The 24,603-nt window shown below is 56.1% G+C and overlaps 2 protein-coding genes across 9 annotated transcripts; one reads left to right on the plus strand and one right to left on the minus strand.

The window, feature by feature from the left end:
• Window positions 1–1,568: 1,568 nt before the first annotated feature.
• Window positions 1,569–14,209, minus strand: ECE1 (endothelin converting enzyme 1). Of its 7 annotated transcripts, none has more exons than XM_040084585.2 (19): window positions 11,812–11,843; window positions 10,849–10,910; window positions 10,681–10,767; window positions 9,631–9,772; window positions 8,712–8,924; window positions 7,292–7,416; window positions 6,801–7,013; window positions 6,526–6,717; window positions 5,853–5,995; window positions 5,654–5,768; window positions 5,334–5,444; window positions 4,986–5,084; window positions 4,798–4,875; window positions 4,329–4,432; window positions 4,015–4,125; window positions 3,823–3,890; window positions 3,556–3,746; window positions 3,367–3,462; window positions 1,569–3,085 (listed from the first exon to the last, which is right to left on the minus strand). In XM_040084585.2, the coding sequence occupies exons 3-19, from the start codon at window positions 10,765–10,767 to the stop codon at window positions 2,909–2,911; spliced, it is 2,265 nt and encodes a 754-aa protein (XP_039940519.1). In that variant the 5' UTR covers window positions 10,849–10,910; window positions 11,812–11,843; the 3' UTR covers window positions 1,569–2,908. The 7 variants fall into 7 exon arrangements, with proteins under 7 accessions (XP_039940519.1, XP_039940518.1, XP_039940522.1 ...); XM_040084584.2 differs by lacking the exon at window positions 11,812–11,843 and adding an exon at window positions 11,203–11,280; XM_040084588.2 differs by lacking the exons at window positions 10,849–10,910; window positions 11,812–11,843 and adding an exon at window positions 14,064–14,209.
• A 1,273-nt stretch (window positions 14,210–15,482) lies between these two features.
• Window positions 15,483–24,018, plus strand: ALPL (alkaline phosphatase, biomineralization associated). 2 transcript variants are annotated; one of them, XM_040084461.2, is made up of 12 exons: window positions 15,483–15,623; window positions 16,634–16,724; window positions 16,798–16,917; window positions 17,882–17,997; window positions 18,550–18,724; window positions 18,812–18,987; window positions 20,460–20,603; window positions 20,743–20,812; window positions 21,531–21,665; window positions 22,310–22,501; window positions 22,598–22,717; window positions 22,816–24,018. In XM_040084461.2, exons 2-12 carry the CDS (start codon window positions 16,667–16,669, stop codon window positions 23,067–23,069), a joined length of 1,560 nt encoding a protein of 519 aa, XP_039940395.1. In that variant the 5' UTR covers window positions 15,483–15,623; window positions 16,634–16,666; the 3' UTR covers window positions 23,070–24,018. The 2 variants fall into 2 exon arrangements, with proteins under 2 accessions (XP_039940395.1, XP_039940396.1); XM_040084462.2 differs by having other exon boundaries at window positions 15,497–15,596.
• Window positions 24,019–24,603: the final 585 nt, after the last annotated feature.

The raw sequence follows: 24,603 nt of genomic DNA on the forward strand, positions 1-24,603 counted from the left end.
CACACAACGTAAAAAAAAAAAAAAGTTCCTGCTTGGAGTTTTCCCCATTCCTCCCCCTGCCTGGGCTCAGCCCTCAGCAAAAGTGTCAGCCCTCCAGGGCACAGCTGAGTGCAAAATAAAGCAAATACCACCCAGGACCAGGCAAGCCCACACCAGGCGCTGGCACAGAGTGGGATGATTCACCTCCTGCCCGCTCTCCCTATGCCCACAGCCTCCAAGGGAGGGAAACTCCCAGCACCTGCTCCCGGCCCGGCACAGGCAGCCTTGACCACGGACCCCTACCAGAACACAGCTCATCGTCACCCTCGAAGTCCTTCCTCCCCCAGAGCTGTCCCTGAGCCATCATCTGCCTGTTCCCTCCTTGCCCCAGAGAGCCTAAGTGTTTCCTTTTTAGATGGTTAAGTCACTTCTAACAGCATCTCCACGTGATACCTGTGCTCCCTTCCCTGCTCCTTGCAGCTGGGAAAACACCCTCTCACTCCAGCCCCACTCTATTCCTCTTTGCCTTACACCCACGCTGCTCCTCTTTCCCTAGGAATGAAGGTATTTCACCACAATTTAAACATGTGGGGCCACATCCAGACCAAAAGAGGACTCCAGTAACATGGCTGGTTCCTGCCAGCCAAGCAGTGGAGGGTGCAGGCAGCGATTTTCTCGGCTCCACTGCCCTCTATGGGTTTGCACCATTTCCAGGCAGATCTCCAGCACTGCAGGAAACAGAGGGCCTCACACAGAGTCATGCAAGCAGAAAGTGAGTGCTATTACTACATTTCGATTCCCTCTGAGTGAGAAAACACGGTAAAAACAGTCAAGAGAAGTATTTGAATGTCTTATTTACACAACACCCATGTCTCCAGCTCACTGCTGGCTCGGTCCTGCTTGTGCCAGCAGCAGAAACACTCTGTATTCCCAATAGTTTGCTACCAGTGGGCTGTAGCCTCCTAGTTTTGCCCCAAATCCAGCCCCTGATAACAATTTGAAGGCCAAATCACAAAGGAATACCGAGTACTTGGCACGGTTAATGGCCATCAGCCCTGCCAGGTGCTGGGGTGAGGCTTGCCGGGAGCCTGCAGTCCAGGTCCTGCCTTGCATTTTTTGGGCAAGCCTGATGAAGCCATGGAACATCTGCTTGAAATGAACGTTGGCCTGTGTTGCAGAGCTGGCAGCATCCCACCAGCATCACCAAGCTGTAAATAAGGGAGTTTGGAAAGAAACCTGTGCGTGGCCTGTGCCGCTGGATCCGACCACAGTCCAGCCGGCCAAAAACTCACCCGGGAGGAAGGAAAAGCATCTAGGACAGACCTCCCTGCCGGAGAGCTGCGTGGGGCCATGCCATAGAGATGGAAAGCAAAGAGCCACCTGCAGCGAGAGTGAGGTTTTTGGGCAAAACCCCATGGAGTTATCCTCCAAGAGAGGCAGCAGTCACCAAGCACAGCCTGGGAAAAGCCTCATTGGCTCAGTTTTGTCAGCATGGGACAGTCTCAGTGGTGTAGACAGGGAGAAGAGCACAAATAAAGGGATACACACCCTCCTGCTACAACAAAATATGAGTTGTGATAAGCTCCAAATCCAGTAAAAAGTATTTATTATTTCAATTACAATAAGCCCCACGCCTAGGGTGAAAAAAAAGTTACAAAAAACCAGCCCCTTCCATCCCTCCCTTTACATATAAATATTAAAAATCCCTCTATGTCTCTGCTCTGTCTAGAGCAAGAAGACAACACGCAGCGCCTGAGCTCCTCTCAGTGCTTTCCCCTCAAAACAAGTACTAAAAACATCCCTTAAAAAAGTCCCTCAGCCCCATCCTGATCACTTCTCACACTGGTGCCAAACCAGCTGTGGAGGGACAGAGTTTTGGGGCCACATGGTGCTTTTGGGGCTTGCAGTTTCCTGGGCAGAGGGCAGGCTTGGCATGAGAGAAGCAGCGGCAGGAACCGCCTGCACTTGTCTGGGAAGCTTTAGGGCCAGGAAATCCTGGCTGGCCTGGCTTCAGAGGGGACAGGAAGGAGAACAGGATGCTTCACCCACCCCATCACCACCTTGGTTACATCTTTGGTTACGTCAATTTTTCCCTTTACGCTCTGAAATTAAAGCTAATCCCAGGAGCTGCAGCATCCCGGCACAGCCTCTGTGACTTGCAGCATCCTCTAGCCCTGTCCCTAAGCTTGCTGTCCTCAATTTTCCCATCAACATCCTCTAAGGACAGTCGCTCCCAGAGAAACACAGGATCCGAGACGGGAAAGATATCCATAGCCCTTACCCAGCTTCCCTGGCCAAGGGACTGTCACCACAGGGTACTGCACCTACAGCTGCACTAAGTAAAAAAAATTAATAAATATACTAATCTTTTACTAAAAAAAGGCTTTAAAATGCATTTTCCCTGAAAATTTCCAGTGTATTCCACAACACATGAAAAAAATATATGAATTTCCCCTCCCACCCCCAAAAATATATCTCAAAATATTTTTGACCCTCGTGTGCGCATCTTTGGAGAGAAGGTGGTACATCAGGTGCATTTAGACACGCAGACAAACCTGCCACTGTTGGGGGCTCCCTTTATCACCTCCAAAACACAGGGGTTTTCCGGGTGGTGGGTCAGCCTGGAGCGCTGAGTGTGTAAATACAGGCAGTACCCACAGACACATGCACCTCGACACTTGGCCCGGTCATGGTGGGAAAGAAGAGACCCCCCCCAAATCTAAGTCATTTCACCAACAAGCCAGGGGGACGAGGAGTTTTCACAGTGGATTGAACCTCGGACATTGCCAGGGGCACACATACCACTCCAGCTGAAGAGTTGGGCTCTCCCTGGCATGGAGAAGTGGTTTGAGCCGCAAAGGACTGGGGAAGCCCAGCTATTGGCAGAAGACAAAGCAACCGGCCGCTGGTTCCCTCGGGCACTCGCCCATCACCAGACTTCACACTTCTTAAGGGGGTTCATGGGGGAGCCCGGGGGGCAGCTGAAGTGCTCCGCGAACTCCTGGGAGTTGGAGACGGTGCCGATGACACGGAAACGCGAGGGGCTGTGGGGATCGGTGATGAGCCCCTCATGCGAGCTCTCTGGTGTGCGAACCGAGCACCACACCTGCAAATGGAAAGCGAGGGGCCTGAGTACTGACACCCATCACCATGGGGCCAGCTTGGTGCTGAATCCAACCCTTCTGCCTGCATGATGGGGGCCAAGGCAGCTCAAGCTTCAGCTCTGTCTTCCTTTGTAACCAGCACCACCCCAATCTCATTCTCCATCCACTACACCATCTCTGGAGGACTCTGTTTTGCCATCACACCCGCCCAACCCCACCCGGGCATGCTCCACCCCCAAAAAGTCTGTGTGCCCACCCTCCCAAGATCATCACATGACTTAACCTGTGCAAAGCCAACAAAGAAGAGCTGGTAGTTGGTGAGACCAAGAGATGGGAGTGTTTCTTCATCCCCGTTCTTTTTCAGCCAGTTTTGATACGCCTGAAAACCAGGGAGCACAGCGGGCTCAGGAGACAACATAAATCCCACCACACCATGTCCCTTTTCAAATCTCCCCCAGCCCTGTGGTCCTACCCGGTAGGCGGCCTTGAGGCCCCCGTTGTCGGCGATGTTCTCCCCGAGGGTGTGCTTGCCGTTGACTGCCTCACCATTGACAGTGTAGTTGCCGTACTGCTCCACCATGCACTCTGTCTGACGCTTGAAGGCCTCCACCGAGGAGTTCTTCCACCAGGGACGCAGGTTGCCATCTTTGTCATATTCCCGGCCTGCAAAAACACAGTGGATTCTTCATCTCATACTGGCCACTCCCCCAGCTCCCCACCCACCTGGCCGTGGTCATACCTTGGTCATCGAAGGCATGCGTCAACTCATGGCCTACCACCACACCAATCCCACCAAAATTCAGGGACCTGCAGGAGGGTAATGCAGAGGCTAAGAAAGCAGCCTCTGCTCTCCACAGCCACGAAACTTAGGCTAAGATTTGGCTATAGAAGGAAAGCTGGGAGTCCTGCCCTGTTTTCCCATGGCTCTTACTTGGGGGATGCACGGGTGTAAAAGGGGGCCTGGAGGATGCCAGCAGGGAAGACAATCTCATTCTTGGTGGGAGAGTAATACGCGTTGACTGTCGGAGGTGTCATGCTCCACCTGCAGGAACACAAACACAGCCAACATGGCAACACAAGCCATCACCAGCGTTTGCTCCAACAATGGCCGCTTTTATTGCCAAGCTGTCGTCCTAAATTTATCATCCCAAAACCAGCACAGGCTGGTGGATACCAAATCCCAGTGCTCCAGACATGCTGATATTCCTCACTGAGTATAACAGGGAAGTGGAGCAGAGGACTTACTGGTCCCGGTTTGGCGGTTTCCGGAGCTGGTCAGCTGTGACCCTGGCTGAGAAGTTGTAGAACTGCATGACGTTCTCAAAATAGAGGTCAGACACGGCCTCATACTGCAAAAGAACAAGGCGTGAGTGGTGTGTGGTGATGACCCAGCCCCACTCCTCCCTCCACAGTCATGTCTGGGCCTCCAGAGCCAGCAGAGTTATAGCTTCTCCTGTTTCTCCTCCTCCAACATCTGCAGAGTCTCTGGAGGGCAATGAATCACCATTATGAAAAAGGGCCCCTCCTTTTCCCAGGCAGGGGATACCAAGAGCCCCAGCCACCCCAGGACTGCCCCACAGCTCTCGGGGAAGTCCCTAGGGAAGGGCCAAGGACATCAATGAGATCCTTCTAGAGGTAACCTGCGGCCACGGGTGATACGGACACATCCTGTACATCCTATACAATACCCAGGGGATGGATCTGACCAACTCACGTCATTAAAGACTTTATCCAGCTCCTTGGGGTCCATGATGAATTTGGGATAGCCAATCATGTTGTAGATAGCATCTGCCTGGAGGATGACACCAGAGTGGTTTCAGTGCCAGAGATGGAGGACAGGCTCGGCCAGTTCCACCATCCTCCACCCTCACCCTCTCCGCAGTACAGCCACCAGTGTCTCACCTTCTCTTTGGCTGATTTCCGAGTCTCTTCATCCATCCACTGCAGAGTCTCCAGGCTTTCCTCGAAGGCAGTTTTAATCTCCGCGATCATTTCCTCCGCCTAGACAAAACAAGGCAGCACAGCCTCAGACCAAAGAGCTGGCTTCCTGTCCCAGAGAGGTCAAAGACCTTCCCACCACAGGGAGGAAGAGGCTGGAAGGCCAAGACAACACAGGGTGAAAAACCCGGCACATGGAGATGCACAGCGAGCACAACAAGGTGGTAAGAGAAACAGTCTGCCCCGACAGTTCCACCATTGTAGAGGCTTTCCCAGCACTGGGACTCGCATGCTGCTGCCTCGGGGACGTACCACCTGCTTGCTGTCCTCAGCAAAGGTGGCCTTGACAAACATGGCCCCCAGGGCGAAGCCCAGGTTGTTGTCCGTGTCACTGATGCAAAACTTCCAGCGTGGAAGGCAGCTCTGTGTGGGACAGGAGGTGGTCATCAGTGGTGGCAAGAACAAGGACCTCCACATTCCCACCCCTTGCTCCACTTGGCCTATCCAACCCTCTGGTACCCCAAAAGCTGCCCCACATCTCTACTGTTTGGATGCCACATGGCAGAGCCTTGACATAAAAAGCGATCACTATTTTAATGGTGATTCAGGGGCACTGGGGACTTCACCCTCACCTTCTTCGTCCCATACATCACTTCCATGAATTTTTCCTCAGCATCCCGGAAGCGCTGGTCAAGGAGTGGGCTGGTTTTCCGCACCAGGTTCCAGATCATGTAGTTGTTGAGGAGACTGTGGTGAGAGGTGGTGAGTAGGCAGCAGCACATTCCTACCCACCCTGGGTACCCGGGTCTCCATAAAGGCTGGGGTTCTCACCACTTATCTGTGGCCAGGATGAGGTCAGAGACCTGCTCCAGGTACTCCTTGGCATAGACCACAACAGGCTCTGACTCGTTGAGCTCCACAGGGTAGAAGACCGTGGAGAGGAAGGGCATCCAGTCCACAGCCGGTGCCAGCTCCTGCAAAAGCCACAGCACTGCTATGGACCTAAAAACCATCACAGGGAGTGGCAGCTGCTTCTTGAGCTGGAATTGGCTGTATCAGTCCCCATTTGATGGATTCAGCTGACTTTGTAGAGGCCAGTTCCCATAACAGCAGCATCCTTGAAAGGTTGGAGGGGAGTAAACAATTTCTTCCCACAAAGAAGGAAAAGAAAGTGGGGTGGATGTCAAAGATGTTGACATAAGTCATTAGAGCCCCTCTGGGGACACTGGGAAGTGACCAGGCTAACATCCAGGGGCAGCAGTGCCAGCAGGACATAAGTGCTGCAGCAGGATCCGGCTGCCGGCCCCAGGGGTGGTCCAGAGGCTGTGAGGAAGGGTCAGGGTAGGATTTCCTCAAGGAGGACATAGGCCAAGCTGTTGCATAAGAGCTTCCCAGGCTGTGTCAGCTGGTGTCAGGATTCCTAGAGGAGCTGCGTCATCTCCACCCATCCACCCCACTTCCCAAACCACAGCAGAACGGGGAAACTTGCCAGCTCCATTCCTACCTTTAGGTCTCCTGCTGTCATTTTATGGTAGATGACCTCCTCATCCCGGTGCTTCTCCTGCGGGATGGTGATGTTGGCCAAGGCCGTCTCAAAGTCCAAGATCTGCTGCATCTGCTGCCGTGTTGACTCCTCATCGGTGCCTCCCAGGAACATCCCCAGCTGCACCATGTAGTTCAGGTACCCGGCGAGCACCTGCGTGGTTGGACAGGTGGGATCAGCATGGCAGGTGCCACCCACCCAAGGCATCCTCCCAGCCAACCCACATTTGCCCTCACCTTCTCATTCTCAGTCTTGTTCAGATAGTAATCCCGTGATGGTAGGCCCAGCCCTGACTGATCCACCTGTATGACGTTGCTGTTGGAGTTCTTGGAGTCAGCGCTGACGTAGACAGAAAAGAATGGCGAGGTGCGATAATGCGCTGTCACCTCCCGCAGCGTCTCGTTGAAGTTGTCACCGGCACAGGTACCTGAGATGTTCCAGCCACCCAGCTGGGGACACACAGCAACCAACTTTCGAGTAAGAAACAGCCACTTGAAATTGCTTCAACATCACCTCAATATCCATCCTGTGGGGAAACATCTTGCAAGAGAGCTAAAAAGCTCCATTATAGGATTATAAACCTGCTTCTGTCTGCCTGACCTGGGGGATGGTCTTCTGCAGGAAGCACCAAGAAAGGAGCATGGAGGGCGGTGGGACTGCCCATGACTGAGCGTTTTTCCCCGTTTTGCAGACAGCAGATAGCTTTTCCACAATGAGTGGGACAAACCTTTTGGATGAGCTCCATGAGCGGGGTGGCCTGCAGCTCCTCGATCTTGCTCTCGTTCATGCAGGCTTGGTAATAGCGCTGTGCCTTGCGCTCTGCCTCGCTTGACACATTGGCCGTGGTGTTTTCTGCGGGAGATACCCAGGGAGAATCACACAGGGCTCCAGGGATGAGCATCCACTGGACCCAGAAGGATTCAGCCCTATTTTTGGCAAGGCTAGGCTCCAAAAAGGCGCCAAGGATTGTCCCAATAGTCCCCACCATGCCCTCAAGGGCATCCCATTGGCCCCATCCCTTCCTGGCCTCCTGCCCCCTGCCTCCTTTCCCACCCACAGTGACTGCTCCAACTCTTTGGGGACAAAAGATAAAGAAAGAAAAAACAAAAAGCTTTTTTTTTTTCCCAGCTCTGATATTCCCAGCATCATCCAGCCCCGGGTTGCTGCCCTTGCCTCTGTGCTGGTGCCCCCCAGACCTGTATTATTCATTCCTGCAAAAAGGAACAATAAATCCATTTTTCTCCTCTGCCTCCAAAACCTTCCTTTCATCTCCTCAGCTAAAATTCTGCTTCCCCAGAGGGTTTTTGGGTTTTTTTATTTATTTTCCTGATGACACAGCCTGCACCTTTGGCTTCCCAGCTGTGTGGTTTTATTAACAAAAGGTCCCTCAGCTCCAAGGAATTCAAGGAAATGCCGAACGCAACCACTTGGCTGGAGGCCCAGTCTCTTCTCCCGGTAAAACCAGCGCCAGATTTCTGCGGGAAAAGCCAGGGATGAAGCTGTTCCCGCGCCACCCCCTTTCTCTCAAAAGACAACACTCCTTGCAAACCTTCTCTTTCCAGATAATCAGCCCTGGCGCAGTGGAAAGTACTGATAAGGAGCCAGTTGTTTGCTCAAAGCTTGAACAAACCGTCCCCGCTGGTTGCTCGGATAAGCCACTCTGCTTCGGTGTTCACACGCAGAGGCTGAGCCCAAGACCCTCCCTTTGCTGGGGAGTTTTGGCCCCCCAAAAATGGCCATACTGGCAGCCAGCCCTGCAAAAGGCTGCTCACAAAGGCTGGAAACTATAGAACAGAAAAAAACACATATCCTCCGGGTGATACTGGGGCACTACAGCCTCTGGATGCAGTCTGGCGTGCAAATCCTGAATTTTAGAGCTCCTGGGAATGCCATCATGGGGTTTACAGAGCAGAGGCCTTTTCCCTAGGGAGCAGCAAAAGCTAGCAACATCACAGTCAAAAACCTCAGGACCATGTAGGAGAGCAAACACAGCCAGGATCCGTTTCTCAGTGTCCTCACGGCATGTGTATCACAGCCTGGTTTGACACTGGAGTTCAATTCTAACCTCATATTTCCATGTGTATGTTTTTGGCATCCCCTGATGGAGCCCTGAGCATCGCCGGGTCCCACCGCTCCCACACACTCACCCAGCAGGTGCTTCATGATGGCCTGGTTGTGCTCCCAGAGGTTGTTGAAGGTGCCCCAGCGTGAGTGACCGTCAGGGAGGGGGTTGGCCTTGATCCAGCCCCCGCAGGCATAGCTGAAGAAGTCCTCACAGGGATTCACTGCACGGTCCAGCGAGCTGAGGATGGAGCTGGTGACAGAGATGCAGGCTTCCGACAGGCACGTGGCGGGTGGCCCTGGGGAGGGCAGGGAGAGGTTCAGCTCCTCTGCTGCAGCAGAATGAGCGGCACCACAGAGCATCCTGCCCCAAGGTGAAAGATGCAGGAAACACTCCACGTGGTGCCTGAGCATCCCACCTTGTACCTTACCACCCTGCTCTAGGGCAGGCAAAACAGACTAGCACTGCAGACCTATGTCTGAGCATCCTGCTCAATACCCCCACTTCAGGGCAAGCATCTCACTTTATGCACAAAGATCCTGCCCAGTAACCAGTCATCCACCCTGGGGTGAAGGATGCAGAGGGAGGGTCCATCCTGTGCTCAGGCATCAGCTCCAGGATAAAGGACCAGAGACACCTTAACCTGTATCTGAGCATCTCGCCCTGGGGTTAAGGGGTGCAGGTGACCATCCTGTCTTGAGCCCAAAGATCCTACCCTACACTTGAACATCCTGCTGGATACCCAAGAACCTTGGTCTGGGGTGAGGGGCGCAAGTAAGCATCCCATCCTTGCACCAAATATCACATTCTGGGACCTCCCCAGCAACCCACCCTGGTTAAGAAGGCAGGATCCCTGTGCAACTGTTTGCTCAAAGCCTGAACAAACCATCCCCACCAGTTTCTCGGAGAAGCTGCTCAGCCTGTGTTCACACACAAAGGCTGACCCCAGGATCCTCTCTTCCCTGGGGGAGTTTTGTCCCCCAAATAACGACCAAAGGACTTACTGGCTCTGTACTGTAAGATGAGTCCCAGCAGACAGGCCACAAGCAGCACCACCAGCACCCCCACCAGCACCACCAGGTGCTTCTCAGCACGCGTCCGCTCGGCCCAGCAGCTCCGGCTGCCCCGGGAGCCGCGGAAGTTCACCTGTGGGAAGAGCAGCGTCGTCTCCCCGCTGGCAGAAAAACTCACTGACGCAGCCCCCATTTTGCTTCCCACAGCCCACAGCAGAAATTTAGCCCAAGCAAGGGATCTGTCATGGATTGGGCTGGGAAAGGCAGCAGCTGCCTTCCAGAAACCAGGCAGGAAGGGCTGCACAATGGCAGGAAAGGGAGCGGGACAAGTGCTTTGGAGGGCTCACCTGCTATCCCGTGCCACCCTGAACCCCTCCTCGAGCACAACGTAACCCCACGGCCGTCCCCGTCCCCACTGCCAGCACTGGGACAGGGTGGGGGCTGCATCGGAAAGTGCCTTAACAGGATACTCCCACTCAGCCAAAAAACATCCCCAGGAAACATCGCGATGTGACAGCAAGTGGAGGCAACCCCACTGGGAAAAGTAAAAACATTTAGGGCAGAAACCACCATTCTAGAGACTGATGGAGCTGGGATTGGGGTCAGGACAGAGGGGATCTCTCCAGACCTGAGCCTTTCCTGGTGAGGCTGGACACTGGCAGCCGTGAGCTTTTTTCTTGCCACCCTTGGCCCTCTCTAAGCTGCTTTCCCACTGCTTGGGGAGGAATTAACCTAATCCCCTTTTGTGTGGGGACAAAACTCCCAGTGCTGTGATAATGGCTCACCCCAACCATGCTGAGAAGGGGCTTGGCAGCAGAAAAACTGAGAAGTGGAGTGTTGAAACAGTGGAGGCAGGATATTGCCCTGCTGGCTCCCTGTGCCAGAAGGGGAGCAAAGGGCAGCAGTCAACACGGCTCTGCCCACACTGGACTTTACACCTCAGGCACTGGTCCCAGGTAGAAAACCCTTCTGCACCCCCTCTGCTGCTTGCCAGGACATAAAATCCCCTTTTTCCTCCCTAAAAGACACATGAAGCTATACCTGAAAGCCATTGGGGTATCCATCACCGTCACCAAGGGAGTCCAGGGGGTCCTCATCATCCAGCGTCGCCCGTTTGTAGGTCGACATCTGCACAGGAAGATCAGCAACAGAGGTGCTCAGTGGCCCGGAATCGAGGAAGAGGATGAAGGACAAGGAAGGTTTACACACCTTCTAAAGCCACCTCCTCCTCCGGAGAGCAAAATCCCGAATGGCTCTGAAGTAGTAAAGCACTACACAAACGCCAGAGGATGGTTATGGAAAGCAAAGAGGGCCAGAGCCAAGAGCTGAGCAAAGCCCGAACCCGCCTCACTTTCCCCCGGGGCCGGGTTGTGCAACCTCCCCTTCAGCCTGGAATAAAGCCAGATCCACCTCCGCCCTGCAGCAGGGAGAGGGACCCCCTGTGCCAGGGAACCCCGGGGTTACAGGCACCTGGGAAAGGCTGGCAGCAGAGAAAATGGCTTTTCACCCTGACTACCGGCTCGCTCGCTCGCGCTCTACGCCCCATCTGTGAACCCTGCGCACCGTGAAACTCCCGGAGACGTTCCTGTGAACACCCAAAGGCGACAGCACCAGGAATTTCAGCTGTGGACGGGCTCCCTCCCGGCACTGTGTCCCCCGGGTATTATCTTGTGCCTGTGCCCAGCTCTTATCTCATCCCCGGCAGAAAAACAAGGAAAACCTCAAGGGTTGGCAGCCGACCTTTATCATGCCACCGCCACTGTTTCCTTTCCCCTGGTACTGCCCTGCTATCCAGACAGATTGTCTCCCGACGGAGCAAACAACCCTCCACTCCCCACGGAGGGGCTGAGCACCCCAAAATCCACCCTGACCCTGCCAGCGATGGCCCAAGCAGCACCACTGACAACCCTTCACCCGCAATCAGTGTGGGGAGGGGGTTTACACCCTATGGATGTCCCCTTCTCTCTCGCTGCCATCAGTCCCAAAGGGATGAGCTGATCCCAACCCCGCACAGCTGTGCCTCAGTTTCCCCCGGCAGAATGAAAGCACCGGTTCTCAGCCTTGCTTCCAATACCAGCATTCCCAAACATCCCTTTGCACACTTAATAACAAGTCTCATCCTCTCCCCGGATCCTAAATCCCAACCTAAGTTTAATTAATCACAAAACCCACCTGTGGAAGAGAAAGGGTTAAAACAAAGAAGTGGTTCCCCTCCTTGGTTGTACCGAAATCCCTGTTTGCAGCTCCAAAATCTCCCCTGGGCACCCGCCTGGAGCCTGAGAACCATGAGGTGAAAGAGCCTCAACTGCAAGATTTTATCGTGGGGAAAAATCTCTGTTTGGATCCTATTTTTTCCCAACCCCTTTCACTTTTTCCCACCTATTTTAGTATTTTTATTTTGCACATGGCTGAAATTGGCAGCTCCGGGCACAAATCGCCGCTCACACGGTGGGGGTTCCATGAAGCCCCCACGGCTCTGCAACACCAAATTCCTGGAATCTCAGCTTTCACTCCATTTCCTGAGGAAATGCATTTTTTTTTTCCCCTTCAGCAATCCCCCACCCCGCCTACCCCAGCCTGAAAACAAAAAAAAGACAAAAAAATAAGCCCTTTCTGCTCTCCTTTCACAAGGGGTGTGCCGGCTCAACCCTGTACCAGCCATCAGAGAACCCAAACTGAGCCCGAGCTCCCCCAAAACGACCCCGAGAGGCACCGGGAGCGAACCCCAGCATCCATAATTTGAGGGGAGATCGGGTCCGGGAGGTATTTTTAACACCCATATCCCCCATATTGGGGGCACAGTAGCACCTCTGGGTGCTCCCCACCCCTCTCCAGCACGTGAAGCAGCAGCACCCCTTTTTTCGGGGGGGGGGGGGGGGGGGGGGGGGGGGGGCAAAACGGGGGAGTTTTTGTCACACACCTCCCCCCTCCAAGCCGTTATTTGCTTCCATCCGAACAAAACCGCGTTTTTCCCAGCTCCAAGAGTGGGAGGCACGCAGGGGTGCCCGTGGAGGAGGTACCCACACTTCAGCCCCCCACCCACGCACGGGATTTTCACTCTCTTTACAACTTATAAAAATCTCAGCATTACCTTAAATAGCCTGGCTTTACCCCAAATCGATCCTTCGCTTTAGAAACAATAAGCCCCACGTGCTCGGAGCCCGCACACCCCCAGGAAGGCTCGGGGGGCACCCGGCTGTGCCCGGCCCGGGGAGCCCCTCGCCGGTACCGGGGCACCCCGAGCCGCCCCCGGCTGCTTTCAATTCCCGTCCCGGCGCCATTTCGGAGCAGCCACGGCCGAGATCGCGATGGCGACTCCTCGCCTCCCTCCGGCCCCTCCAACCCCCAACTCCACCCTGAGCCCTCCCCAAGGCACCCCCAAAGCCCCGTCTGGCCAAGCGGTGTCCGCCCGCCCTACCGCCAGCACCCATAGGTGCCCCCGCACCTCTATGGCCCGGAATCAGCGCCCGGAGAGCCTCAGCCTGCTAGTTAGGATGTCCGGGGGCAATTAGCAACTCCTGGTGTTAATTAGGGGTGCCGGTGTTACTGCGGGGTGTTGGGAAAGGGATTTCGGGGGAGTCTCCAGTTTTGTACGGAGCCCCGGCTGCAGATAAATTAATTTTTTAAAGAAAAGCTTTTTTTTTTTTTTTTTTTTTTTTTTTTTCCCTGGTGCTTAAAAAGCAGAGAGAAAAAAAAGAAAAAAAAAAAAAAAAAAGAAAATTAAACTTTACATGGGGGGGGAAAAAAAAAGTTAAAAAAAAAAAAGGTAGGAGAACACGCCAACACCCCAGTTTGGGGGTGCTCGCAAACAGCCCCACGGAAGCGGGTTTAGCTGGGTGGGGGGCGCCCCCCTCCCTGTGCAGAAGGAAACACGGTGCAAACCTCCGCGGGTCTGAGTCAGGAATGGATTTGGGGGCGGCGGGGGAGGTTGAGGGGGGCACCCACTCTGGGTCCCCACCTGGTGAACCCACTGGCCACAAAGAAAACGCGGCGGGGGCTGCCCGAGTGGGGCGCCCAGGTGGGCTCGGGGGTGCAGCAGGGGTCCCTGGGGGTGTCTTGGGGGGTCCCTCGGGATGCAATGGGGGATCCCTGACGGGTCCAATGAGGGTCTCGTGGGGGTCCCTCGGGGGTGCAAAGGGGGGTCCCATGGGGATGCCGGGGGATCCCCCGGGATGCAACTGGGGGCGTCCTATGGTGTTACAAAGAGCATCCCACGGGAGACGCATCACCCGGCGCCCCGCTTCGGCCAAGCGCCCCCCACTCAACCACCCCCAGATTTGGGGGTGTCGCTGGGCCCCCCCACTCACCATGGCCGTCACCCCACTCCCGCCGGCCCCGGCCCCGGTGGGGCGAGCGCCCGCTGAGCCCCGGCCCCGCTCGTGACGCCGCCGCGGCCTAGCGAGGGTGACGAGCAAAGGATGTACCTGGGATGGGAAACCAATGGGGCCGCGGAGGGACGGGCTTCCCGCACGCCTCCTTTAACTCTTTCGGGGGGCCCCGAGCCCCGTTTGGGGGGGGCCCACGTGCCCCGGCGCTGCAAGCCCTGAGCCCGAGCAAGCCCTGGCTCCCCGGCCGGGGGGGATGTGACGTCCCGGGGCGGGCGTGCGAGGCGCGATCCCGGCGGCGGACGCTTGTGCGAGTGCGAAAGCACCTGGGGCTGCGGGGCCGCGGGGCGAGGGCACGGGGCTCTGAGCGTGCGGCCGTGCAAGCAAGTCGTGCAAACACACGAGCGTGTGACCGCCGAAACCGCGCGCGTGTGCGGGCGAGCGCTGACACCGACAGCGCAGCGCCGTGGCGCGACGGGCACGCGTGCAGTTGTGCCGGAGCCTGCGGGGCTGCTTGCACGCCTGCGGGGCTGCTTGCACGCCTGCGGGGCTGCTTGCACGCCTGCGGGGCTGCTTGCACGCCTGCGGCTGCGTGTGAGCACAAACGCGCACATTCGTGCGTGCCTGCGCTTGTGCAAGTGAGCCAGCGTGACCTTTCCCACACCAAAAAGCACCGACGGCTGCACTGCCGTGGTGGCAGGGATGGGAACACGCGATGCCGTCTCCTCCCCCGCGGTGCCTCCGGCCCCTTCGCTGCCCCGGCGGTGCTGGCTGAGAACTGACACACTCATCACATCCGCGGCGCCGCAAATCGCTTTGGCCGAGCGGCGAAAGTGCTGGGGAGCTTGACGGGTGAACGGGGGGGGGTGGAAAGGGGAAAAGGTTCCGGAGGGTTTTGGAGGGTCCACAAGGGGCTGCGCCCGTCCCCTGGCATCGCGGCGGTGTTGGGGCTCCCTTGGTTGTACCCCGAGGCTCCCGGGGTGCGGATCTGTGGGCTGAGACCGCCACCTTCTGGGAAGGCACGGGCGGCTCGGCGGGTCACGGAGCCCCCCGGGCCCCCGCCGTCGGGAAGTTGACGCAGGGCTGGAGTCACCCCCTCCCCTCGGCCCTCGTCACCACGCCGCGTTTATTGTAGTACCTACAGTAACGCCGCGGCATCCCGGCAGGGATCTCTCGTGGGCTGCTGCAGGAACCCGTGTGGGGAAACTGAGGCAGGGAGACCCTACTCATCGCCATGACCCCCACCACAACCCCTCGCTGGTGCCGCTAGCACGGTTTGGGTGAAAATAATGCAAAATCCGGCAAAACACACGCTACCCCACCAAGAGGCACCCCCGACCCCCACGTGTGAAGCGGGGGAAGGTTGTTCAGCACTTAGTCAGGCACAGTGCACCCCAGTCCTCCCAGTCCTCCCAGTAAAACCCGGCAGAGGGCACCAGTAAGCCCAGTTTGTGGCCTTTTCTCCCCCCGCCTCCCCCCCTCTTGCTGGCTGCAGGGGGAGGGTGGAGGAAGGGGAGGAGGAGGAGGAGGCGAAGGCCGGGTGCGGGGGGATTTAAGGGCTCGCGGTCCCCCCGGCCCGGCCTTCTCCCGCCGCCCAGAGGGACGTGGGTGTCGGGACCCGAGTTAGTGCGGGTACGTGTGTGGCAGCCCCCATTCCTGGTAAGGACCCCCTGGGGCCACCGCTGCCATCCCGGGGAAGGGAGAGAGGGGTGAGGGGGCGTGCAGCGGAGGGGAGGTGCCGTGGGGATGTGGGGGCGATGGGGACAAGAGCGTGCCATGGGGACACGGGACTGCGGCGGGAACGTGGGTGTGCAACAGGGACACGGACATGTGGTGGGGACACGGGGGCGTCATGGGGACATGGACATGTGATGGGGACGTGGATGCGCAACAGGGACACAGACATGCAGCAGGGACACGGATGTGATAGAGACACGAGTGTGCAACAGGGACACAGACATGCAGTAGGGAGCCAGGTGTGCGACAGGGACATAGACATGCGGTGGGGCCAAGGGCATGTGGTGGGTACACAGACATGGGATGGAGACACGGACATGCAGCAAGGACATGGATGTGTGAGGGGACGTGGTCATGTGGAGCCATGGCTGCACAATGGGGTACAGGTGTATGATGGAGGGGCACATAATGGGAACAGGCTGGGGATTGGGACAGGGGTGTGTGACGGGCACATGGGGGAATATTAGGGACATGGGCACACCACAGGGGACGTGGTGAGGACATGGGTGTGTGGTGGGATTGGAGAGTGCAGTGGAGACGTGGACGTGGGATGGGAACACAGACATGACAGGAACACATGATGGGGACACGCTAGAGGTACACAAACACGTGATGGGGGCACGGGCATGAAAAGGGAGCACACGTGTGATCGGGACGTGGCCGTGTCATGGGGACCCCACTGTGCCACAGGGGCCGTGCCAATTTCCTCCAGCTCGGGTTGGTGACAGTGAGGTGATGCCTCATGGGACTGACAGCCAGGGGAGGAGGCGAGGGGGGGGTGTGGGGGGTGTGGTAAATTGGCATGTTCCCAGGGGGTCACATCCGTGACTGTGCAGGAAGGGGACATTTCTTTCAGTCCTCGCTTGGCTGACCCCTGGGCAAAGGTCTCAGTGGGGAAACTGAGGCACGAGCGGGTGCCACCTACCCCACAGGTCTCTTTGGCAGCAGCCACTCAGCACCACAGAATGAAGGCTCTGTTCGTCCTCCTCCTCGTCCAGCTCTGCTCGGCATCGCTGGTCCCGGGTAGGTGAGGTTTGGAGGGGCAGCGCCCCAAAACTGTGTGCTGTCAAGTGCTCTGAGCCCGGTTCCCCCGCAGAGAGGGAGAAGGACCCCGAGTACTGGCGGCGGCAGGCACAGGAGACCCTGCAGAACGCGCTGCGGCTCCAGCGCCTCAACCAGAATGTGGCCAAGAACCTCATCCTCTTCCTGGGGGACGGTGAGATGGGAGGGGAGCACCCACCCTAGGTGGGGGCAGCAGGGCTTGGGGGTACGAGGGGGTATGAAGTGGGTGCAGTAAAGTCGGTGCTGTGATAAACTGGGGCTTCGACACATTGGGTGCTGTGGAAAATAGGTGCCGTAGTGAGTTGTGCTTTGGGATCAGCTGAGTGCTGGGATGAACTGAGGTTTCAGCAAGTTGGGTTTGCAAAAAGATCTGAGCCGGGGTAAACTGGATGCTGTGATGAACTGGATTTGCAAAAATATGGGTGCTATGGTAAATTGAGTTTACAATAAACTGGGTGCTGGATAAACTGGATTTGCAAAAAATATTGGTTGCTGCAATCAGTTTGGTTTGCATTAGTTGGGTGCTGGGGTTAACTGGGTGCTGGTATGAGCTGGATTTAGAGTAAGTTGAGTGCCATGATAAATTTGGTTTGCAGTGAAATTGAGTGCCAGGGCAAACCGGGTTGCAATAAATTGGGTGCTACAATGAACTGGGATTGCAGTAAACCGGGTGGAGGGATAAACTGGGTTGGCAAAGAATTGGATGCTCAGGTAAATTTGTTTTGCCATAATTTGAGTGCTGGGATAAACTGAGACTGCAGCAAAGTGGGTACTGGGAAAAATTTGGTTTGCAAAAAAATGGAGTGCTGGGATAAACTGTGTGCTGGAATGAATTGGATTTGCAAAAGGTTGGGTGTTGCAATAAACTGGGTTTTGTGATAAACTGGCTTTGCAATGAAAAGTGGCTGCTGGGATAAACTGGGAGCTGGGATAAACCGGCTGCACAATAAACCGGGCTTGCGAAAAATTGGTTGCTACGATCAACTGAGCGATGGGATAAACTGGATGACGGGCTAAAGTGGGTCTGCAGTGACCTGAGACGAGCGGGGCTTGCACGGAGCGGGTTGTGCTGCGCGGTGCCGCCGGGCTGTCCGTGCGCGGCTGACAGTGTCCCGCAGGAATGGGTGTCTCCACGGTCACGGCCGCCCGCATCCTCAAAGGGCAGCTGCAGCACGGGCAGGGCGAGGAGAGCCTGCTGGAGATGGACAAGTTCCCCTTCGTGGCCCTGGCCAAGGTGAGCCCCCTGGGGCGCCCACGGGGACACGGCACCCACTGCAAGGTCACTGGCGGGCGGCATCGACCGAGCCGAAATTAGGTCAGGGGCGGACGAAGGGAGTTGGCTCTGGTGCCTGCTGGCCGTGCCAGGGGCCGGCCGTGGGAACGGGGAGCGGGGGCAGGAGGAGCCTGGTGGCTGCAGGACACCACGGGACCCCCCTGCTTCTCCTGGGGTCGTTTTGCCGGACAAAACATTTTAAAATAGTAATTCAATTTGAAGTCAGCAGCCAACTCTGTTCACTCTGTGGGGTTGCCTGTGGCGGTGGCTTCTATCTCCCTGCCAAAAGATGGACTGAAAAAAAGGCTAAAAGCAGCAGTGAGGAGGGATGTGCCACCACGGTGGAGGGAGCGGGGGGTAAAATGGGGGAGGGGGCACAGGTGGGATGCTTGTCTGGTGCAGCCAAATAGCATCCCCAGAGTGGGAATGATGGTGCTGTCAGTGGTACTGGTGGGGCTGGAGACAACGATGGTGGTGATAACTATGATGCTTTATCTGTCTCCCACCTTCCAGACCTACAACACCAATGCCCAGGTGCCCGACAGCGCAGGCACGGCCACCGCCTACCTCTGCGGTGTCAAAGCCAACGAGGGGACGCTGGGGGTCAGCGCCGGTGTCACCCGGGACCGCTGCAACACCACCAAGGGCCAGGAGGTGACCTCCATCCTCCGCTGGGCCAAGGAGGCAGGTGAGGAACTGAGGCACTCCTGGGCAGGAGGTCAGGCAGGGGGTTTTGGGTGCGTTCTCACCGTTGTTCACTGAATCGGTGGTGCAGGCAAGGCTGTGGGCATCGTCACCACCACACGCGTGACCCACGCCACACCCAGCGCTGCCTACGCCCACTCTGCCAACCGTGACTGGTACTCGGATGGAGAGATGCCCCCGGACGCCCTGGAGGGTGGCTGCAAGGACATCGCCCGGCAGCTGGTGGAGAACATCCCTGAGATCGAGGTAGGGATGAGGACAGCAGAAATGTGCCCTAGAGTCAGTGGGGATGGGACCAGGACAGCCTGAGGTGGCGGTTGGAGCCACCCAAGGGTGGGGACAGGGCCATAGATAGATATGTATGACCAGGGCTGCCAGTGGTTGAAGAGCCAGGACTCCCAGGAGATGTTGGGTTGGAACCACCACTGATTGAAGAGCCAGGACTCCCAGGAGATGTTGGGTTGGAACCACCAGTGGCTGAAGAACCAGGACTCCCAGGAGATGCTGGGTTGGAACCACCAGTGGCTGAAGAGCCAGGACTCCCAGGAGATGCTGGGTTGGAACCACCAAGGGGTGCAGGGTCAGGACTGTTAGTGAGTACAGGACAAGGACAGCCCCGGCAAATATGAGGCTGAGACCACCCATGGGTGCAAGACCAGGATTGTGGGTAGATATGGGGCCAGGACCGCCAATGGGTGCAGAGTTGGGACCTGAAGCAATGGTGGACTGGGACCACCCATGGGTGCAGAACCAGGACCACCCAATGGTCAGAGTCAGAGCCCCCAGCAGATGGGGAATAAGACCACCCATGGTTACAGAGCTGGGACCCTCATCTAATATGGGACCAGGACCACCATGGGTGGGGTACTAGCACTTTCAGGTAGACATGGGACCAGGACACTCAAAACATAGGTCTGGGACCACAGGCACCTGTAGGACCAAGCCCTGGTCCCACAAATCTGTCTTAGCCTCCTCCCTTTCCATACTTCCCAGACCCAAAACTCTTCCTTTTCCCCCCAGTTCTGCTTCTTGCTGTGGATTTATGCAGAAATTCGGCACTGTAAATAAATCTTCTTCTGTCCTTCAAAACAGCCCCAAAACAAAACATCCCAGCCTGTTATTTAGCTCTTTAATAGCCTCTTTTGCTGTTTTTTCCCCTTTAATATAATTTTAACTCTGTCCCAGCCTGGAAATAATTATATAGTGGGGAAAAGACTTTTTTCTTTCCTTTTTTTTTTGTTAATAATTTTGGCGTTGGTGTTTTTCAGCTTTATAATTCACCTTCTACGTGGAGAAAAGGGGGAAAAAATACAAAAAACCATAAAATCTCTGCTAGGTTATAAATAACAGAGGCCAAATAAATCAGGTTCCAAAGCAAACAGGGAGAGCCACGGGATGGGGCTCCATCCCAGCCGGGTTCATGTGGGGATCCCGATGTGGAGCATCCTTCCCACAGATGGGGGAAAAAAAATATTCAAAAAGCCAAATCCCTGCTGGAAATGGTTATTTTTGTCCTGGGTTTTAATTAATAGGAAGAGATTCAGGGTTATTTTGAGCGAAGTGAAATTCCTTGGGTGTTTTTGCCCACAACACCAGGGCTTTCCTGGACATCCCGCTCCGCCCCTTTAGGGTCTTCCCCTATTAAACCCCAGCTGGAGGGGGGAAATGTAAAGTAATTTAAAATTATTTAAAACTACATTTCCTCCCCTCTTCTGCAGGTGATCCTTGGTGGAGGGCGGAAATATATGTACCCCAAAAATGTCAGTGATGTGGAATATCCCCACGAGGACAAGCATCGGGGCACCCGTCTGGACGGCAGGAACCTCGTCCAGGCGTGGCACGAGGCCAAGCCCCACGGCAAGGTGACAGGGACTCTCTGGGGGTGGGGGCACACACACATCACCCCACTGTAACCCTACAGAGCCATTCCTGGGGCACGGAATGTTTTGGGGACCGTCTGCAGGGATGGCAGAGGTGGCAATGCCTGTCCCCTGTCCCCAGGTTGCCGAGTACGTGTGGCATCGGCGGGGGCTGCTGGCGCTCAACCTCAGCCGCGTCGACTTCCTGCTGGGTGAGTCCCTGCACCTGAGGGTGCCCTGGCATCAGCTGGGTGCTTTAGGGGAACCCGTGTCCTGTCCTGGGGTGCTGGGGCAGCTGCAGTGGCCAGTTATCCTCCCGAGGGTGCTGCTCCTCCAAGGGATGGTGGTACCCTGTCCTGGACATGCTGGTAGCCCCCAAAGATGGCTCTATTCCCTTGGGGATGCTAGTACCCCCCCAGACGATCCTATTACCTCCCTGGGGATGCTAGTACCCCCCCAGACGATCCTATTACCTCCCTGGGGATGCTGGTACCCCAAAGGGATGCTGTTACACCCCCAAGGGTGGTGCTACTGCTGCCCCCAGGGATGCTGGTACTTCCCAAAGAGGCTGCAATTTCCCTGGAAATGCTGGTGCCCACCCCGGGGATGCTGGTGGGCTCTCAAGGATGTGCTGCCCGCCAAGGTTGATGTTACACCCCCAAGGATGCTGCTAGTCCCACCCTGGGATCTCACACATCTCCCTCCTAGGGATGCAGTTCTTTTGTCAGCAATGAAATTCCCGTCCTATCTGGAATGCGGAATCCAGCTGGGCAGGAGGAAGGAAGGGCTGGGATTATCCCCCGGCTTCTATCTAATCTTCCTGGATCCGATGGTGTGTGAAACATTTGAGTCAGCATGAAGAGCAGGATTTGGCCCCTCCTTTTTCTTTTGGTGGAAAAAGGATGTCCCCAGCAGTGTCTCTGTCCCCAGGCCTCTTCGAGCCAGGGGACATGATGTATGAGCTGGACAGGAACAACGAGACAGATCCATCCCTCAGCGAGATGGTGTCCGTGGCCATCAGGATGCTCCAGAAAAATCCCCGAGGGTTCTTCCTCCTGGTTGAAGGTGGGGGGTTCATGGGAGTGCAAAACTGGGGGATAAAAGGGGGCAGTGAGGGTCCAGAAAGGGGGGGATTTGATAAAAGAAGGGTACAAAAGAAGAATAAAGGGAGTGATTGGGATACAAAAAGGGGAGGATAAAAGGGGATGATGGGGAGCAAAAGAGGGTGCGAAAAGGTGAGGAACTGAATAAAGGGGAGGTACAAAAAGTGAGAACTGGAAGGTGCAAAAGGATGATAAAAGGGGGTGATGGAAGAACAAAATTGGGGATAAAGGCAATGGTGCAGAAAAGGAGGATAATGGGGAGATGGGAGTGCAAAAAAAGGGGATGACAGGTAGGACGGATATGGGGGTGACGGAGGATACACAAATGTCAGATGAAGGGAATATGGGGATGCAAAAAGAGGGGTAACAGGGGCAATGAAGGTGCAAAAAGGCAGGGATGAAAGGGGTGAAGGTGGAGTGCTAAAAAGGATAAAGGGTAGGGGGAAAAAAAGGAGGAATAGAAAAGCTGATGGGGATGCAAAAGGGAAGATGTGGGATGTAAAAAGGGGGGGATAAATAGGGGGATGGGGGGACACAGAAAGGGAATAAAAGGGTGTGCAAGGCTGGGAAGAGGAGGGCAGTGCCGAGTGGTGCCGTGTTCCGCAGGCGGCCGTATCGACCACGGGCACCACGAGGGGAAGGCAAAGCAGGCACTGCACGAGGCAGTGGAGCTGGACAGAGCCATCGGGCTGGCCACACGCCTCACGTCCACACAGGACACGCTCAGTGTTGTCACCGCCGACCACTCACACGTCTTCACCTTTGGCGGCTACACCCCCCGCGGGAACCCCATCTTTGGTGAGCTCTGCCCGGCCACAGCACTGGGGACATCCTGGGGACATCCTGGGGACAGCGTGGGGGGATTCCATCCTGGTGACTGTGCCACACCCCCAGGTCTGGCCCCGATGCAGAGCGACGTGGACCGCAAACCCTTCACCTCCATCCTCTACGGCAACGGCCCTGGCTATAAAATCGTGGCAGGCGAGCGAGAAAATGTCTCTGCCGTGGATTTCGGTGAGTATGTTTTGGGCCAAAACACCTTCAAATCACCCCAGCTTGGCTAAAATGAGTTGGGTTCTTAAACAATTCTCACTTCTGCTGTTTTCCCCCAGCACACGCCGACTACCAGGCGCAGTCGGCCGTGCCGCTGCGGCAGGAGACCCACGGCGGCGAGGACGTGGCCGTGTTTGCCCGCGGGCCCATGGCCCACCTGCTGCACGGGGTCCACGAGCAGAACTACATCCCCCACGCCATGGCTTACGCCGCCTGCATCGGCTCCAACCGAGGCCACTGCAACACCGCCGCCCGCCCTGCCACACCCCTGCTCCTACCCTTCCTCGGCCTCCTCCTCCTCCTCCTCTGCTAAAGTGCCTCTTGCAAATCACCGAGGGGGATTTATTTTTAATTCATCCCCCCTTTTTATTTTTTTGTGGACAGCAGCGCCCGGGAAAGAGGAGAGAGAGAACAGAGAGACTCAGCGGAGCTAGAGCAGCCGCCGGCGGTTTGGTGCTGGGAGCTGCCTCTGTAAATACATGGTTCCTTCCCTATAATTAGCAGCGTTCCCTGGCCTATCCCAAACCCACCGCAGGATTTGGGATGGCAGCTGGAGCCTCAGCGGATAAAACCCCCTCTTTGAGCGAAATGCGATGGGGCTGGGTCCCAAAATGCCTCTGCGGTCCCTTGGCTGAGGACTGACCCTGGTGCCCAGCTCGTCACGTGTGGGGAGCCAGAGACCACACGAAGATGGGAAAAAAATTAACTCATCAGGTTAATTTGTCCCTAAACTTGGGTTTTGTTGTCTCCTCAGTGATTTATTTTGTTTTAAAATTCTTCGGGTTAAAGCAATTCGCTGCCCCAGGAGGGATTTGGGAGGGGTTGGGGCTGGGATTGTGGAAGGGGTTAAAAGCAGCAAAGTGGGATGCAAAGGGTGGGACACCCTTGGACACACTGCCTTCATTAGGGTGAGGTAATTAGGGGGGCAATTAGTAGGTGGGGTCGCAAGGGGAAAGGGCTTGTGCAGCTGGAAGGGTTCTGGGAGCATGAGGGTTGGGCAAGGAGAGCGAGCCTGGGTGTGCAAAGGGTGCTGGAGCGGGCAAGTGTCACCGTGCTTGTGCCAATGTCACCGTGCAAGCACGTACAGTGCCTTGAACATGCAACTGTCACTGTGCCAGATGTTGCCTGAGCTGAGCAAAAGGTGCCTTGAGTGTGTAAATGTCACCGTACGTGTGCAGGCGTCGCCGAGATGTCACGGTGTGTAGTGTCTTGCATGTACAAATGTCACTGTGCTGGTGCAAATGGCTGAGTGCGCATGCAGATGTCACTGTGGTCGAATTCCCGTCTCCATGTACAAAAGCCCCTGTGCCTGTGTGACTGTCACTGTGAGTCCCCATGCACGTCCATACAGTGAAAATGTACAGTGCAAACACGTGCCAAAGCCACTGTGCACACATGAAAGCCCCACGGTGCCCAATGAGTTCCTGTGCTCATGCAAACAGCTGAGAAAACGCTGCCCTGACTCCCCCAAATCCCCCAGGTCCCTCCAAAACCCCCTAAACACCCTCCCTTGGTTTTTTTATTCATTCACCAGCTTTATAATTAAAAATCCAGTTCCTCTTTAAACAGGATCTTTCAGAGCTGGTGCCAGCGGTGACCCTGGCAGGGCTGGATCTGGGGGGCTCTGACTTTGCCTGGTGCCCTTTGCCCTGCCCTGGCATCGCTGGATCCTGACCGAGGCCGGCTGCTGGCACTTCCCAGAACTCGGGCAGCCCCGAGCTATGTTTAACCACTCCCGGGGTGCTGCGTGGTTTTGGGGGGTTGGGGGGGTGGGAACCACTTTCCCTTGGCTGGGGGGTTGGCAGGACGCCAATGGCCACCAGGGCCGTGGCCAAATGCCGCTCCTG

Source organism: Hirundo rustica, chromosome 22 (genome assembly GCF_015227805.2).
Source record: "Hirundo rustica isolate bHirRus1 chromosome 22, bHirRus1.pri.v3, whole genome shotgun sequence".
NCBI lineage: Eukaryota > Metazoa > Chordata > Aves > Passeriformes > Hirundinidae > Hirundo > Hirundo rustica.

Bases quoted from the DNA above. Each gene is read 5' to 3' on its own strand.
- ECE1 (XM_040084583.2), bottom strand. The intron at 9,773-10,680 runs GTATAGCTTCAT...CTCTTCCCACAG, and splicing joins GATACCCCAATGGCTTTCAG to GTGAACTTCCGCGGCTCCCG. The intron at 4,126-4,328 runs GTAAGTCCTCTG...GTGTTCCTGCAG, and splicing joins AAACCGCCAAACCGGGACCA to GTGGAGCATGACACCTCCGA.
- ALPL (XM_040084461.2), top strand. From the start codon at position 16,667: ATGAAGGCTCTGTTCGTCCTCCTCCTCGTCCAGCTCTGCTCGGCATCG. The intron at 17,998-18,549 runs GTGAGCCCCCTG...CCCACCTTCCAG, and splicing joins CCTTCGTGGCCCTGGCCAAG to ACCTACAACACCAATGCCCA. The intron at 22,502-22,597 runs GTGAGCTCTGCC...CCACACCCCCAG, and splicing joins CCGCGGGAACCCCATCTTTG to GTCTGGCCCCGATGCAGAGC.